Source organism: Corvus hawaiiensis, chromosome 7 (assembly GCF_020740725.1).
Source record: "Corvus hawaiiensis isolate bCorHaw1 chromosome 7, bCorHaw1.pri.cur, whole genome shotgun sequence".
NCBI classification, from domain to species: Eukaryota; Metazoa; Chordata; class Aves; order Passeriformes; family Corvidae; genus Corvus; species Corvus hawaiiensis.
The window spans coordinates 15,487,876-15,506,012 of record NC_063219.1 but is presented as its reverse complement, the minus strand read 5'-3'; the positions used below and the strand labels follow the sequence as shown (position 1 = coordinate 15,506,012).

The 18,137-nt window shown below is 41.0% G+C and overlaps 1 protein-coding gene across 18 annotated transcripts in view; it reads left to right on the top strand.

Moving 5' to 3' along the window:
- The first annotated feature begins 3,160 nt into the window (after positions 1-3,160).
- Positions 3,161-18,137, top strand: part of ABI2 (abl interactor 2) — a 66,766-nt gene continuing 51,789 nt past the window's right edge. For 15 of the 18 annotated variants that reach the window (XM_048309304.1, XM_048309303.1, XM_048309305.1 and 12 more), the window contains exon 1: positions 3,161-3,332. In XM_048309304.1, coding sequence (XP_048165261.1) covers positions 3,216-3,332 — 117 coding nt within the window. In that variant the 5' untranslated portion in view covers positions 3,161-3,215. The remainder of the gene's footprint in view (positions 3,333-18,137) is intronic. The other 3 variants (XM_048309306.1, XM_048309298.1, XM_048309295.1) reach the window with 1 other exon arrangement.

Here is an 18,137-nt window from a genome sequence, read left to right as displayed (position 1 = left end):
TGTTTAAAGAGGATGTTTACTTGCACCCCTTATGTGGTGGCTGTGCTGTTCAGTTCTCCATAAAGCAAAGAAAAGGGAAGAGACTTTGATTGTGATTTCTTGCTGTGTGCAAGACAGGTGGCCTTTGAGCTACCCCATTTTTACTTTTCTCTAATAAAGAACTGATGATTCAAACTGTACATGTGGGACACCCATGCAGAGTGCCCAGCTGAAAGATTGCAGATGACCAATGGGTTGACTCATCTGTGCAAGGTTTTGTGAGGAGGGGACTCCCTTGGGTGATTGGCATAGGTAAAACCCTGACATGTGAGAGAACTTGGAAGAATAGTGATCTCCCTGTGCTTTTGGATCTTGGCCTCCAATATAAGGTCTCTAGACTGCTTGCCTTTCTATTTTTGGTGACTGAACAGCACCTTTAGGTGAAAAATGTGTTTGCTTCTCAGTCTTGAAGATACTGATATAAGGGAAAGTCTTGCATGAAAGGATTGAAAAAAATTGGAGAAGTTAACCTATGTAATAAATTAGGGCTGAGGGAATATAAAAACTTAAAATTAGTTTAGCACATCACTTGACAGATGGGGAGTAATTTATGTAAATTTAGGGAAGTGGTAGTTGGATTCAGTTGATCTAATTTAAACACTATTTCTAATTATTTTTGGGATGTATACAGAGGATTATAGGATGGCCATTATTCTGACAGGAGGGCTCCTCATGTTTAAATTTAAATCCATAAATGAGTACCCTATTAAAATGTAAACATGCTGTGATAACAAGCACCTGATTATGCAGACAGGTTAGTCCAGCTACTCTGGTGAACAGCTGTGTGCATGTATTTCAGATAATGCTTTTTCTTACGCTCTAAGAACCACAGGCAGAGCCCTTGAGAGGTCAAGAGGTGCCTGACCCACAGGTGGGAGCTGCCTGTAAGGAGGTTTGCTGATGCTGAGTGCAGATCTGAGAGCAGATGGGCTCTCACAGGTTTCCACTGAAAGCAGGGCCTGGTGGCACCCAAAGGCACAGAGAGAAGATGACACAATTAACAATTCCCTCTCCCTACACTCTGGTGCTGCTAATCCAAGTTGAAACTCCTAACAGCATCTTTTGGAAAACGTTCTTCTTTACATTTTGACAGCTTTCTCCTATTGCCAAGAGAAAGATCATGTAGGTTTACTGGGGAGCTGCCAAATGACAGCTTGAGTTCACACCTGAGAAGCAAATGAATGAAGAGAGAAGGAAAGCCTCAGCCTGCCTCCAGCCTGGCACAAACGTAGAGTCTTGGGAGCATGGGCATGAGCAACCCCTGATGCTGCAGCAGCAGTTGTGACATGAGCAGAATCCAAGCTGAAGCTACAGTGGGAGGAGGAAGCATGGGGCCTATTACCAAAGTGTGAAAGCATTATCCATCAGCTGCATACCCTGGGAGAGTTGGAGGCCTGGCCGTGGATGATTCTTGGAGGTGTGGGATAAAGCTTGGAGCTCCACACTGTACAGCAGCCCTTTGTGAGCTGATTTGGCTGGCTTTCCTTCCTTGAGCCATTGCAGAAAACACCGCTCTCTCAAGAGGTGCATTAACAATCAGCAGGGGAGCTGACAACCATAATTCATTCTTTAACTTCCCCAAACCCAGTATTTTTTGATGTATAACTCATGGTTTATAAACTCTGTGGGTAGAGGGCACCAAGAATGAGGCTGCATGACACTTCTTTGGTCCTTGTGGGTTTAGGGCAGAATGCCAGACTGTTGTGGAGAACTGACTCCACGGGTGTTCAGTGAATTTCAGACCATATTTTAAAATGGGAGAAAAATGCTGTGTATATGAGGGTTTTTTCACCAGTATGATGAACACTGTGTCTGACTCATCCTTCATATGTGAGAACTAAGCAAGCTAAGAAGAAATGACCCTCAGGGCAGGAATTTCTATCTCATCTTTCTTTTAAGGGAAGGAATTTCCAAGGACTAGCCCCAAACACTACTAGTTTGTTGTCTGACCCCACCAGGTGTTTGCAATCTGCAATTCTAGAAGTCAGACATATCTAGCTGGATGCCTTTACAACAGCTTTCAAAGCAAGAGACCAACTGTTCTTGTAGGACCAGACTGATGCCCGGGTCCCGCAGTGCTGGATGTTCTCTGGCCGGCTACCAAAGTGTCTGTAATGTGAAGGCTGGGAAAGCATCAGGTTGTTTTATCAGTGCCCTAGGCTGCCCTAGCAGAGGCAGCAGGAGCTTTGTGGAGCCTCGTGGGAACGAGAGGTGAGTAATCACAGCTGCAATTCATTTGAAAGAGACAAATGAGCTCCCCTGCAGAAAGCTGGGACACTTCTGCTGAGAGAGCTGGTTGGTTGGGGTTTTGTTTTGTGGGAGAAAGGTTACTTCTAGGTTCACGTGGAGGAATTGATTGGGAAAGCCTTCCTCGAAGGGTGGATATTTTCATCACACTCGTAGAGTGACTTCCCTGGGACATAAAGGAAGTCAGTGTTAAAGCCAGGAACTGACCGAACAGACCTCCTAACTGATGGCTTCAGTGCGGTGCTTCAGCCACGAGGCTGTCCTTCCTCTGTTTCTGCTGACCCTTCATTGTGCGCTACTTTGGCGAGGCTGGGAGTTCACCCTTCCTCACCCCCCTGTACAACAGCAGCTTTTCAGAGAGGACCCACACAGAGGAAACCTTTTCTTCCTCCGGCGATGAGAAGAGCCGATCGGCGGCCGCACAGGAGCAGGAGGGTCTGGCGCTCACACGGCACTCAGAGCCCCCAGGGGCATCGGCAGAGGTGGCCGTAGCCCTGAGCTCTGGAGGGCGCGCTGCCAGCAACCCGCCAGTGAGTGAATTAAGGCAAAACGCTTTAAAAGGAAGCCAGGACTTGCCGGAAGGAGCTCACGCGTGGTTATTTACTGTTTCCCGGGACAGCGGTACGGGGGGGGGGGGGCAGCCCGTGGGCCACGGCGCCCCTCCCCCGCTCCGCCGGAAACGCCCCCCGCGCGCCACCGGCACGGAAGTGGGCGCGCGGGGGACCGCGAGGGGCGGCGCATGCGCAAGAGGCGGCGCGGGGCCGCGCCCCGCCCCCGCCGCGGTGGGGGTCTGGCGCGCGCTCCGTGCGCGCGGCGCGAGGCCGGGCCCGGGCGGCGGGGCAGAGCCCGGGGGGCGGGGGGAGCGCGCGGGGCGGGCGGGGGGTGAGGGACGGACGGACGGGTGGGTGGGTGAGTGAGAGGATGTGAAGATGGCGGAGCTACAGATGCTGCTGGAGGAGGAGATCCCGGGGGGGCGCCGGGCCCTGTTCGACAGCTACACGAACCTGGAGCGGGTGGCCGAGTACTGCGAGACCAACTACATCCAGGTGCGTGCGGGCCGGGGCCGCGCGGGCCGGGCAGGGGCGCGCCCTCACGGCCGCTGCCCGCCGGGCTGCCCCGCTCGCCGGGCCCGCGGCGGCGGGAGGGCGGCGGGAGGGCAGCGCCGGCTGCTGCAGCCTGGGGCGGGGGGGGGAAAGCGGCTTCACCTCCAGCGTGAGCTCCCCCGGCGTGACGACGCGCTTAAATATGTAATTGATTCCTAAATTGAATTCCTTGTACTTTGTGAGTGAATGTTTATTGTAGATCGTGTCTCTATCGCCTCTTTTCGTTCCCTCCGCACGTTCTGGTCTCCTTTGCTGCTGGCTCTGAGGTGATGTGATAAACCGAGAGCACAGCTGACTCCTACAAATATAGTGTTGGTGCTTGTTAATTTAGTGCAGAATGACATATGCTTTAGTAGGGTTATGTCTGTCCGTTTGTGTTTCCCTTCCCGAGCAGGACTGTGGAATTTCATAGGAAGGGCAGCTACCAAGTAGTAGGTGCAGGATAAAAGCATGATGTAGTAGAGCTAGTACAGAATTAGGGGGAAAGATCAAATGCAAGTTGCTACGGCATAGTGTGGTTTTTGCGGTGACTGCTCTAAAGCCAGGCTGGTGTTAAGACTTTCCTTTTTTCTTTCTAGTGGAAGGAAAGGCAAAATATTGTCGGTTTACTTTGGTAGTGGTAGTAGGGCCAAATGAAAACTTTGTCCCCCAGCACACACAAGAAGACACCCTAAGACGTGTCTGAGTCTGCAGGAGAGAAAGGTGGGGGGGATGACATGGATTTGTGGTGTCAGTGCTGAGAGAATTCCACAGTGTCCCAGAATTGTTTTCAATGCAGTCCCCGAAGGGCAGAGTGCTTGTGTGCTTCCAGAGGGCAGCTAGTGATGAGATCTGTGGTGAGACTGTTCTGTCAGTGAAAATGGGAGAGACTATTTAATCAGAGGCAGGGAATACTTAAAATGTTCCTGTAAAAAAGCTCTCACTATTTCTTTTGAATTGCTGAATGACCAGCTGTCCTTTAGAGAGAAGACTTTGCTTATTTTGAGTCATTTACAAAATAGGTCAATTACAGTAAAATTATGTAGATGTATTTTATTATGTAATAACTTTTCCGATGTTGAATTGATGTGACTTAGGGTTTTTAAGAGATGTGTCGAAATATTTTCTTATAGTTATAACCTGACATACATGTGTTTAAATTTCTGCTTCTTTGAAAATTGATTTTTCTGGAATATGGGAGAGGAGTATTGGAAGGCAGAACCAGATAGAAAGAACTGCATGTAGTTTTTTTTTTTCTTTACCTTTTTTTATTTGTATTCTTTGTATAAACCAAAGTTTGCAAAATCTCTATGGAACAGCTCCACTTTTAATATCTTAGTGAAAACTGCAGAAGAGGACTCCATGCTGTTTTGTGCAAATAGAGAATGAAAAAAAGATGGTTATTGCCCCAGACAGCACACAGTCCATAAGGACAGTCTGGGATCACAGGAGATGGATACAGACAGATGGTGAATAAAGGAAAAGAGTGAGGCACTCTTGGTCAGCCTGATGGATTCTGACCACCACATATCCTGACTGTTGGCAGTTTATCAAGCATCATGACAACACGGAGCTTTAAGGGGGAGGTGAGAATTAAAGAATTAAATTGTGTTGTGAGCATTGACTGTGAGCTGCAGTATGGGTCACAGCATGAACATGCTTAAATTTTTAAACAAGTGGGGAATGGAGGACATCAGCCAGGCAATAGGCTCCGGCTTTAGGAATGCTCTGAGACATCACAGAGTGGGTTTGTTGTGGAGAAGAGGTTCAGTGTGAGGGGATTCTGGATTTAGTGATGCGAGTGTCCTAGTAACAAATCTGTCAGCAAGCCCGTCCCACCTTCACAGTGCCAGAGCTACGTAAACTGCTGCACCAGATCTCTATAAAAAGCTATTTTTTTCTTTTCTACAGGAGGGGAATAGATTAATGGGGAAGAACTGTTGGTTAATTGGATATTTGTGGTTTTGCTTCTAATAGTATTTATTATTCTAAAGTTGTTATGTCCAAAAAAAGTCCAAATTATGTTCAAAATAGTAGCCTTAAATTTTGTGGGGAAGATGGGTTTGTAACTGCTTGGAAATGCATGGAAGAATAATTGTCCAGAAAGTCATGTAATGAAGATGAACTAATTCTACTGTAATCCTGTAGTATTTCACTGCTGACAGAAGATTTGTTGTGGATAATCTTGAGATCTAGGGGAGGCTCAGAATGTGACTGAGACCTGAAGTTTAAACCTGAAGTTTATGAAGGATGGTAGGTGCTGTAGTGATGGGGCCTGTATTATATATTTCAGTAGACAAGCCACTCCCTTTCTGTGCTGCTTGCTGCTTTGAAGTTGTATTGTCCAGTACAAAAACTGTTTCAAGAGCCAGTGAGGCATAGGCCAGTGTAACAGAATTTGAAGTTCAGTGCTACAGTGAATGTGTTTTTTCTCTTCCCCCCCACCCAGCAACATAATTGCAGCTTCAAAATAATTAAACATGTAATCTCATACATGAGGAAATTGCTAGCTCATAGTAGAACTGTGGCAATTGTAACTCATTTGACTTCTGCTTATGAAATGAAAAATCAGTTCTTAAAAATTTTGTCAGTGTTTATCCAAATTATGATTGATATGTAGCTCAATTACTTTAGCAACAGGGAATGTTACATTAAATGTTATCCTTCCCTTGAGTCTGTGATATGGTGGTGTATCAGAGCACATCAGCTTTAAATGTTGTGGAAAACTATAGGAAATACAGCAAATATATAATAAAAGGACCTGCAGCAGTGAAAGACAAAAGACTGCTGTTTGGGGGGGAAAAAGTTTTTTCATGTCAAAACCATCTTATTCTTCTAATAACTTGGAGAAATCATACAGTTGTTTTTATGTCGTGCTGCTTCTTAAAGAGAAGGGGAAGACAAGCTTTTTTATTTAGGAGGGTGTTTGTGTGGTATCAGACACGATGTCAATCATGGGTTAAATTTTACATGGTCTGTTCAGTGCTTTATGTACTAGTGCTGTGTCTTCTGTTACCAAGTTCAGTCTCAGTCTAAACAGGCAACAGAGTAATTCTATCAAACTTGATTATTCGATGTACTTGATATTTGCAGTCTACATTGATTTATCTGGTCTTTCATAAAGAGCAGATAATAGTTGGACAGTGTGCTGTGTCTACAAAACTTTCATATTCCTGCTTAATTTTGTTCAGGAGTATCATAAAGAAAATTTCTACTTACGATAGTATAAGTAACAAGAGCATACAATTACGTGATTTGCACGTCTTGTTACTGAAATAGTGACATAAATTCCAACACTGGCTTGCCCTGTTAAGTTTCTTTGAGCTTGTCCCATGTAAGTCTATTCTGGAATAATCTTTTGTTTGTTTCTCAGTATCATTTGCTCTTTTTAAAAATCAGCTCTTCATTTTGTGCAGTGCATGGAGCTTTCTGGAGTAACAGAATGCTTGTGTCTGTAACTCTTTGCTGAAAGAGTCAGAAAAAATTACCAGGTGGAGGCATTTCAGCCTCTAAGTGTCTGGTGGGCAGAGATTTGAGGTGGGGGGAGGTCCCACCACCACAGCACGCAGAACTGAGTGAAAAGCCAAGCTGCCGTCCCCTGCCCAGCCTTCAGAAGGAACCTCTGATTTCTCTGATCCATCTGTGTTGGCTGGATTCTTCTAAAAGGTTCTGTATTGTTTTTTAGTTATTCAAGATTATTACGCTTTACTTGTCAGCTCTGGAGACTGAAAAGGAAGAGGGAGCTTCTGATTTTCCTCCCTTTGTATTCTTCATGTTGCCATGACTGTTTGCATTTTATATACAGAAACACTCTTACTGGTGTTAGTGAGGGGAAGGGTAGAAGGTAGATTTTTATTCTTGTTCTTAGTAATCCATCCTGCTGATTACTGGAAATAACCTGCTTTCATTCCTGCAGATAGCTTTGTTTAACTAGACATAAGGGTGAAAATTACTTGTTTCTCAGTAAATTTTACTGCAGTCCATAGATCAATGAGTTTCATAGTTGTTTTCCACATATCTATTAATTTTACTTAGATCTCCTAAGAAAAAACCAAGTGGCTATAGATTTGGAAGCATCTTCAGTAGACTGAACGAGAATAAGGCATCTGTTACTGTATTAGTTTTAAATTACAGGAATGATGGTCTTTACAAATAGCAACTTAGTGGTTACAGCTTTACTAATGGGAAATTTCCATGGAGTTGCTTGTGATGGCTGGTACCAGTATATAACTTGTATATTTATACAGGGAATTGCAGGCATTATGGTTTATAAGCAAGTTCAAGAATGATCTCTTCTCTTTACTGAAGAGAAGAGAGACCTTTACTGTATCACCTTAACAAAGGTGACTGAGATTTGTAAAATGTATTTAATTATCAGAAGTGTGAGTATGAGAGGAAAGTTGTTTTCACTTTTTCTGTTCCTTAAGATTGTTTATTTTATAATCCAACTTCAGTGAAGGGGTGATTAATCTTAGCAGTGATTGAACACTTGTTCTGCAGGCATGAAAGTGGATATTGATTAGCTCCAGTGAATATTAGTCCAGAAGTTCAGGAAGATGCTAACAAGTTGAAACTCTAAAAAACCTATGAAGCTAGTAAAACAATAGTAATGAGTACATGGGCAATATGCTATAGTGTCTTACTCCTAAGTGCAATGAATTATTACATGGATATATCTTGTCCATCAGCCTATGATAGGACTTCATTAAAACCACGTGATTTTAAGTTTGAAGTATGCAGTGGTGGATTAAGCTTCAAGGTCAGCCAGGTGCCCACCAAACTGTTGTCTTACTCTCAGTCGTCAGCTGAACAACAGAAGAAAGTAAGAAAAAAACCAGTTCATGGGTTGAGTTAAGGACAAGGAGGTCGCTCACAAATTAGTGTCATGGGCAAACCAAACTCAGCTTGGGGAGTATTAATTTAATTTACTCCCAATTAAAAATCGAGTAGGACAGTGAGAAACAAAATCAAAACTAAACCCACCTTCCCCCTTCTCCCTGGGTTCAATTTCACTCCTTCATTTCTAACCCTTGTACTTCCTCCCTCTGGGGTGGTGCAGGGGAACAGGGAATGGGGGATGCTTTAGTTCATTCATATCACTTTGTCTCTGCTGCTCTTTCCTCCTCAGTGTCTTGCCCCTGCTCCAATGTGGCCTGGCTCCGGTGGGATACAGTCCTTCACAGAGTGCTCCAAAACACAAATACAAGGTCCTTCCCCTGGGCTGCAGTTCTTCAAGAATGCCTCCAGCATGGGTTCTGCCCAAAAGGATACAGTCCTGCAGGAACAGGCTGCTCTTGTGTGTGTGCTGCACAGGCCACAGCTCTGCCAAAAGCCTGCTCCTGCACGGACTTCTCTCCACAGTCTGCAGCTCCTGCCAGAAGCTTGTTCTGTGGGCTCTGCCAGGCTGCAGCTTCTTTCAGAGCATATCCACCTGCCCGGGCATGGGGTTCTCCATGGGTTGCAGGGGGGTCTCCAGTGCCTGGAAACACCTTCTCCCCTTCTTCCTTCTCTGACCTTGCTGTCTGCAGGGTTGCTTCTCTCACATATTTCCCACTCCTCTCACAGCTGCTTCACAGCATTTTTTATCCTTTGGTAGATACCTTATCACAGAGGTGCCACCAGCATCGCTGACTGGCTTTTGCCTGGTGGGGCTCTTTTGGAGCTGGCTTAGAACTGGGTCTGTCTGACGTGGGGGCAGCTCCTGATCTTGTCTCTCAGAGGCCACTCCTGCAGCCACCTGGCTACTGCTAAAGTGGCTTGTTAGGTTTGGGAAATTTAGTGAGGATAATCTAGAGCATGTTTCCTTTAAGTGAGTCAGTGAAGCTGGCAGAGTTGGTGAAGGATTTATCACTCAACCAATCTAACTTTCCATTTTCATCAGCTGTGCTGTGTTTTGCCAGGAAAGCTAATTTAATGCATTTAATAGTGCCACAAGTTCAACCCGGAGTTGAGGAAAAGCAGGGTTGATCCTCTACTGAGTGGATATGGAAATAGCATAAGCCATTTTGTTAGTGGTGATTGGAGTATTTGTAGGTATGAAAAAAAATTGTAAATATGCAAGTTGCTAATATAAAATAAATGTTGTAACACTAAATGTTGGTTACAAGTGGCATTCTAGTTGTTCCCTTCTGTAGTTTATTTCCAGACTGTGGTTATTGAATTATATTGACCAACAATTTTAATTCAGAGTAGCAAGCATCTGCATCCTACATTTAATCAGCTCTCTGAAATTTATTGTCCATTGCTTGTGTTTTACTTGAGTTTACAGTTATTAATCTTTGTGGCTTAGTGCTAAGGCAGAAAGTGGTGCCTATGTAAGGCAAGAGCTTCTTCAGTCAGTGCTTTAAGCAAGTGAAATCTTACTCTGTAGTGTTCAGCAGAATATTTTCTTGATGAAAACATTGATTTAAATACCATGTTTGCAGCAAATTTATTCAGTAGAGTCTATGTCTAGAGGCTGATGGCCCTTTATTTTTTAAATTTTGTTTCAAATTCTGTGTTTTCACACTTAATTGCACACCTGAAATTGACCTCTTGCTTAAATAAGTTTGTAAATTTGGTGGATATCCCTACGAGGTGCTTCAGTCATTGGGCTGCTTTGTGAAGCAAAACTCCGTGTCAGTAGATGAAACATCATCACAGCACACTAAATTTAGGAGCATTTCCTCTTCTCAGGGCTCTCATTGGTTAGGTTGGCAATTCTTTCTTGAAGTGAGTGAATTAATATGTTCTTGCAAGTGACTTGTGTCTATTTCAGTGAGAAATCTTAATTTTCTGTTTCTCAGGTGCAATGAATAAGTTGCTCTGTCAAATTTAAAGTTATATGCTCTGAATTATAGACTCTATATATGCTATTCCATTTTCCTGTAGCTTATTTCCCAGTAGATGTCATTTTAGTATCTATTCTTAATGGTATTTCAGTTTGAATAATAAATAAGTGCTTGCCTTATTGGCTTAGTGTTACCATAATGAAGTTGTTTTATGCTCAGTGAAATGCAGGGTGAGGAACAAATATTACTTGGTGTGGGGTTTTAGTAGCCTGTGTGTAGTGGTTATAACACATAGCCAAAGCTAGTTCTGTGCCAGCTCATAAATTTAGTATTTTTTTCTTAAAAACTCCTCTAAGTAAATGCAATGTTTATATTAGGGTATTTTATAACTTTGTTGTGAATTTCCTGCTGACATGAGCAGCGCTGTTGCTTTGCTCCGGGATGGTGGGAGTGTGAAGTGAGGGAGGAGGAGGGAATGACTGAGGCAGTGAGCTGTTAGATGGACAATTTTAAGGTAAGTGAGAAGTTCATCAAGATACCAGGTATCAAGCCCGGTTATTTCGAGCTTTTGTGCAGCAGCAGTGCTGCTCTTTGGGCCTGAAGGCCTCTAGTGAAAATGTCAGGTGTTGTTTCTGTGGCCCCCAGTGAAAACTGTGAGCAGTGGGGCTGACACTTATTAAGCATGCAAGGGTCAGGACAGAACCTGTAGGTAATACGGGACTTTCGAAAGCAGAATCAGTGCTTGTCTTTTTGTAGAGTCTGTCTCATAAAACAGTCAAAGTCTCTTCTTGATACTGCTGGTTTTGCCAGACAGGAATATACAAACTTAGCTGAAATAGTGTTTTTGAGTCTGATCTCTGTTCAAACAAAAACTTGTAGTGTGTCAAACAAAATATACAAAGCCAGTTATTACTGAATAGTGTAGTATAAATTCAAAGCACACTGATTTGTCTTGATTTGCTTTAATAGTAACCATTAAATAGTATGTGTTCACTCAATATACAGTGCAGGTTCTCAATTATCTTTAGGTGTATCCTTTTAGACTGTAAGTTTGAGCAATGCTGGGCATTGCAGCATTTGCAATTCACTCTCAGTTTTTTAACTAGGTGCTGACTTTGTAAGTTGCCTTGAGAAGTGGAGGTTGTTCATAGCTTTCTGTGTGAGGCAGAGCATTTGCTGCAGGGTGTGGAAGTTTGTTGTCTACCTACTTTTAATTGGGTAAAAACCACAGGTCCCACAACTTGTGGGAAATGTAAAAATGTTAAATATCCCAAATTAAATGACTCTTTTGAATCAGCTAACATACATTTGGGTCTGTGGAGGGACATGCCAAAAATATTTAGCCAAAGGGAGAGTAAAAAAATTGTATAGATACTAAAGATACCCTGCCATTATGGAAAGTTTACAGTAAATTTCACTATTTATAAATATTAGAGAAAAGAGAAATAGTAAAAACAAAAGCCAGCCTCTTATCCCCTACACTGCTAACAGCAGAAGAAGAGGCTGAGGTGGATGACAGGCTTCAGAGACACTGAAAAATGCCAATATGAGCAGATGCTCAAAAAAGGGGTGGTTATTTTTGACAGAGAAATAATGAATTATAGGATTATTCAAATAATGTTTTGAAAAGTATGAACTATGTACACTGGTTTCCCATTTTTCTTGGGTAAAGTATAGGGATACTAAATTAAGTTTGAGAGGTAATACTACTTAATCTGTGGAATTATTGCTATGAGCTAAGGCTCAGGATTTAATGGTATTCTAGAAAGGCTAGACATTTTAAATAAATAATGAGAATATAAGCAGTTCTATCTTTTCCTTTCATATGCTTTTGCCTTGCATTTATTCCATGATTGAGTTTTATGTCTATTATATGAAGTATTTTGCACTGTCCACTGTAATTCATTTCACTGGATTATTGGGGATATTGCTTCTATTTAATGCTGTATTTTCTGTATCCTGAATACAATAGATCCTGGATCCTTTGAAATGCTTTTTGCACAAATTGGTGTTGGATTTGCCTTCCAAGGAGAGGGAATTAATGTGTTGAGTTACTCATGTCAATTTAATAAGATCTAGATAAATTTCATTTGTGGGAAAGAGAGCTAAAGCTTTTTATGTGATGGAGTATATATGTGTGTGTGCGCTGAAATGGTGATAGTAAAATTAATGGGATTTTTCCACCATGACTAATAACTAGTGAACTGGGAGTGAAAGGAGTTGTAGAGAAGAATGAAACTGTGACGTTACATTTATTTGTTATTTTTGATAAATCAGTCTGGGGTGTTCTCTGATACACGTCTCAGTTTTCTCACTTTATTCATCTGTTAGTGATCTCAGAAATTAGCTTCAGAGATTAGGCCTATTTGTGTTCGTGTCCTTAGAGATGTGATGCCCATGAAGAGACTCTGTCTCAGAAGGGGAGAATGATTGAGCGTGCAGAATCTCTGGATCAAAGAGTAGCATGCAATCAGCCTAAATTGGTGAGGATGTTGGTTTTGTAGCATTTCTGTCACATTATGAGTGCACTGCCATAGCAGTCCATTCCTGAGAAAGAGGTAATTCTTTGACTCTATGTGCGTCTGTATAAATTAATCAGTTTGGATAACAGAAGGTAGAAAGTTATCAGTAGACTCTGAATCGCTATTATATTTGTCTGGGGGTGATGATAATAAAATCATCTCCAAATTGAGGCTGCTTCTATAACCACTTGATGGAATGAGTTAATAGAACTATTGTAAATCATTCCTATTTTATTATCTGCTTAAAATGTAAATTTTGTATTTTCTAAATATGGAGGCAGTCTTTACATTTATTGGAGTCAGTAATTCAGTATGTACTACAAATACAGTAGGGGAAATTCAGTTTTGATGACTGGAGCAAGAGGGAGGGGTAAGCCTCTAATTTTTGTTTTTCTTGTTTGTATACTCATCTGTACACCAAATGCAGATCCCTGGAAACAGAACTTTTTACTGTGATGAGCCTGTTAAAAGTGTTTGTAGCATTTTAAGACCCTTCATTTAAGTAAGGATTATAAGAGCCTGTCTTGCATAATGAATTGTCTCATTTGATCAACAGTTGGATAGTTAATACAGAGGTATAATTTACTTAACCATTTATACATATATAAAAGATTTTTTTCATTAAAGAACAAGTGGGGAATACAGTGCCAATAATCCACTTCTCCTCTGGAAAGGCTGTGCTTAAAAGTACTACAAAGAGAAGAGGATTTTGTCTTGTTTTCTTAGGATGAACAAATGTTAATATTTTCTGTGTGTTTGTGTGTTTTACTTTCCCTGAAATTTTCTTGTATTTTTTATACTTGTAGCTTTTGTTGAGGACACAGTGAAGAATTAGAGATTTATTTGTCACTGGTGAAGGTTCAAAGTATTGAATTTTGTTACATTTAGCTTCTTTTCTAAACAGCATGCTCAACTTTGTAATATTCAATATGTAATCTTAAGTTGAATTTTCTGTGTGACACAGTATCTTTAAAATTAAAAACATACTTAAGGAAATTCCTTCTGTTCTGTTTTAAATTAATTATACAAGAAACCCCTAAACCAAGCAACATTTTCTTCCATTTTCTGTGCTGCTCTTGAGGCTGTGTAATGATATGGGCAGCAAGAGGAGTTTTTGTGGAGCTGGCTTTTTCCATAAACAGTGTGATGTGTTTTATCATTTGAGGAAGAAAGCTGTTTTAAAGTACCAGTTTTAGATCTGAAGTTTGGTTTGGGGGTCTTCTGCAGTTACTATCTGAATATGACTTCAATTCCCCTTCTCGCAAAGGAGCCCAAAATGCTTTTCTTGTTTTTTTTAAAGGAGTGAAGTGATAGTCATCTTGTGGTGAATTGATTTGACCTTAATTTTCAGGTGTCTTGGCATTACCACATAGCAAATGCTGTACTCAGTGAAACTCCCAAGGCAGCTCTGAAAGGCCAAAATTTTGAAAATGGTTTTTGCTATTCATTTTGTATTGGAGATGGAAATGTTAAGCTGTACAGATTGAATTGCAAAGATTAGTGAGAGTTTTGTTTTTTGTTTGAAAATATTGTATTCATTTCTCAAACTGCATTTTTTTTGTGTGTGTGCTAAACAGGTAAGTGCCTCTGCACAGACCAAATCCCAACTTGAGCAGGCAGCTTCTTATACCTAATTCTGTTGGTTTTAAGTAACACAGCCCTTATATGATGTCATCTCTAGATGTCATACTTTACAAATTTAGGGTAAGTACAGCTTTTGTGTGCAAGCAGTGGAAGGAGTTTATTTCGGTCTGGATTCCATATGCCCTTAGGGCTCTGAACATAGTCCTTCAAGAATTGTTTGCAGGTGTTTCTTTGACTAATTGTAGGAGGAATATGAGTGGTATTTCCTGAGTTTTGGGGACAAACTGTTCAGTAAAATGACTGGAAGATGGTGAGTGATACGAAAACAGCCAATTGCCTGTGTCTAGGAAGGTGGAGAATTAGAGGTTCTACAGTTGGGGGATCCTTCTTAAAAAAGGAGACAATTGCTTGTCTGAAAAGGAGTTTGAAAATTTGTACTTTGTCTGTGCCTCTTTGTCTTAAAACCTGTGATTCATATGGTGAAACTTTCCAGGGTAGTTGTATTTATTGTCACAGCTAGATGGATAGAGGGGTGATGGTATTACTTAGGCAGGCCTTGTCAAATGAAAGGGTCATTCATGCAGCACTTTTAATTCATGAAGGTGTAGAGAAAACTGTTTTATCAGATGGTAGTAGAACTTGCTGAATATATAGTTGTAACAACTTAAGACAACTTGAAAATGAAATCACATTAAAAACAAAAATGCAAGGCCAGAGAACCTTTTATGACATAGAAATGTTCTTATTTTTGTCATTTCACTTCTCTGATGTTTCTATCTTTGTGACAACAAATTGCTCAAAATTGTCAGAACAGTAGCATTAAATTCTGGTGAATAAGTGAAGGTTGAGACTCACTCTGTGTCATAATTGCAGTGAAAGTAAACACAGTCATGGGGATTCTTCATATCCTGTATTGCAGTGTAAAACTGCTGTGAGAGGAGTCTTGTGTTCTTTCATAATTCTGCGATGTCACTTGCGATTTTCGTGGTGTAGGCTTTCATTTCTGCAGTTTTGATGTAGCACTGCTGTTACCTGAGTGATGAGAGCAGCTGCTCTGTTGCAGTGCAGCGCTGTGGCTGTGCTTGCAAGCCGAGGGCAGGCTGGCAGTGCAGGGGGAGTGGGCTGCCTGCAACGCTGCCTGTAACATGTGCAGCCTTTGGGATGTGTTCTGTGCTGGAGAGCTCTTGCCATTGGGAGAGTTTCCAGCATGTGGAGAGCTGTCTGGTACTGCTGCTGTAGTTGGACATGATGAAATTTGGCCTATGTGGGGAACAGCATGATAATTCTTAACTGCAGGATTAAAATGACTCTTTCCTGAAATATCACCAAATTTAGATTGTATAGCAGGAAGGAAGTGTTTCCCCTATTTGAGACAACCAAAGTCTGTATATGACTTTTCTTTGAAAATTATTTGAAAAAATCGACTTTTTAGACTGTTGCATTTGTAAAAGTTCATTATAAGCAATTTTGTTAGGTGAGGAAAATAATGGATGAAAATTCTGCTCTTAAGTTTTCCTGGGCTACTCTGGATGTGGCTGTTGTAGGTGAAAAATAGCAGTACATTTTTATCTTCTGCTGAGATGTCTGTGACAGATAGTGTCTTCTCTGTCCAATATGAATGCCTCCTAATCTATAAATATTGAAAATACAGAAAAAAAATCTAGAAATATGGAAAGAAAAAGGTATTTAATTGCTCTTAAAAAATGCATCCTGATTGATATAGGATTCTCTAAGAGATATTTATAAAGATCTTGGGCAGAACAGCACCAGCAAGTGCTGAAGTCAGTATCTGAACAAATCTAAAACGGCCTGGTGAAAATCTGGCTCACATTAGGCAAACAGGGAAAAGAGAAGTTATTGTTTCACCTGTTCTGGTAGAATGAGATAGTGCTTGCAGATGCTTTTGTGGTTAAAAAAGTGCTTTAGTGGAAGCTGAGGTCTGGAACATCATTAATATGTGTGCAGAGGTGGGCAGCTGTTAATTTTGGAGCATTGCAGATGCTTTGAGAGTCTTTGTCTGATTCATTCATCTGTCCTTTTCTGAAGCTTTTATGGCAACCACATTTCTCAGGACAAACTTTGTAGAATGTCTTGTGCCATTGTATGTGGTACTTATTTTTCATTTTAGAATTGCTTCCAGGTTTACAGAGCTCTATCTACTGTTGGATCCCGAATAACTTGATGGATTTTTTTTGAAAGTGTTCTGATAGAACCATGTCCTTAGTTTCTCCTCTACAAGGTCCTGCACAGAGAGTTTCTCCTGGATGTTGACTGGGATATTTCTGAAGTTCTGTTTTTGAAAAAGTCCTCACATGTAATTTTGTGTGTTTTTCACATGAGTTATAGTTAGGTGTTGTCTTCAGCTGACATGTAAATGTTAGAACAAAGGAACTCAAACATTTTAGAAATAGAAACTCTTGTTTGGTACTGCAGTCATTCTCATGGGGTTTGTTGCGTTCATTTAAGTTTATTAAATGCTTTTGATTCAAAGAATGTATTTGGTGCATAATCTACTTTCTTTGTGTGAAAGAGTAAGAAAAACCTTGATGAGTTTACAGAGCTTCTGCCAAGGGGTCCAGTTCCATTATTTTGGCTATTAGGTAATGCCAGTGCTTTGTTTTAGGACAGCAGTCATAAGCACTGACTGTACGAAATTCTGATACTGTTCTGAAGGAAATTTCAAAAAAATATGGTCTCTTCAAGCTCATCCTGATTGATGTTCTGAATGATGGGTCTTTGTAGTTCAGCAAGAAGACCCTTATTCCTGGTAGCTGATGTGTTTCAAGTCCTGGGTTTTCTTTACCAGCCAGAAAACTCTCCGTATTGTTGGAGAGAAATTCTGAAATAGCTCAGTGACCTGCATCATGATCACTTTGTTTCAAGTCTGGGGAATGTTAGAGCTATTGTATGTGGAAAAAAAAACTTTGCCAAGGTTGGATTTGGTTATCAAGCATATTAGTTTTTATACCTCAGTGTGATACTTTTTAATTCTTAAAAGAGTAAAACTTGGTAATTTTCAGAAAGAAGCAGTATTTAAATTGTGTGGAGATTACTGTGTTACAGTTGCAGTGTAGTTGATATGAAAAATCAAATACACATCCTTTTATGCATGTAAAATGGCCTTACGTTGCTTTTAAAAACTAAGTTACCACTTGGATGAAACGGTCTCTCTTTGGGTAGGAAGTACTGCTCTTAATGTGAATGTAGGTCATGCTTAGAAAATGTGTATGTAAAATAGAGATCTTGCTGGAAATAATTACAGAACACTTGATGCTGTGCTGTTAAGTTGCATGCTGCAGGTTGAATATAGCAACTTGGCTTGCTGTTCTTGAGCTACATAGCAATTGACAGAAGGTTTACTTATAATTTCAAAGTAAATGGGCCAAAACTGCTTGTTAAACTGGGAAAAAGAATAATTGCTAGTTACAGTGCCTGCAGAAAAGGGTTTTTTCTGCTTATTTTCTGAGATTCTTAAATTGTAGCAGCATACCAAAGTTTGAGTCTAGTTGAAATGAAAAACCTCCTGTAACCTTATGATTTCTTATTCATTGACAACTCTCTTACAAACATGAACGCAAAGTGTTCTGAAAAATCTTTATTTCTAGCAGTTTACCCTTGGGAATTAGATTGGGACTCCTCACTTAAGGAGATGACTTTTATATTTCTAAAATGTTCTCTAATAAGTGCTGAACAGAGATCTGGGGTTGACTGTCTCTGCATAAGAGGCCAGAATCCCATTCTCACTCTGCCAGTATTGTGTTTTGTCCAGTGCTATGGTAACAGGAGAAAAAGGTTGTAAAAACATTCTTTGCCAGAAAAATGAGCAGATGCTTCTCTCAGGTCATATAGGGAACAAATCTACTTAATAAGAAGACACTGGTTTTGATTTTCAC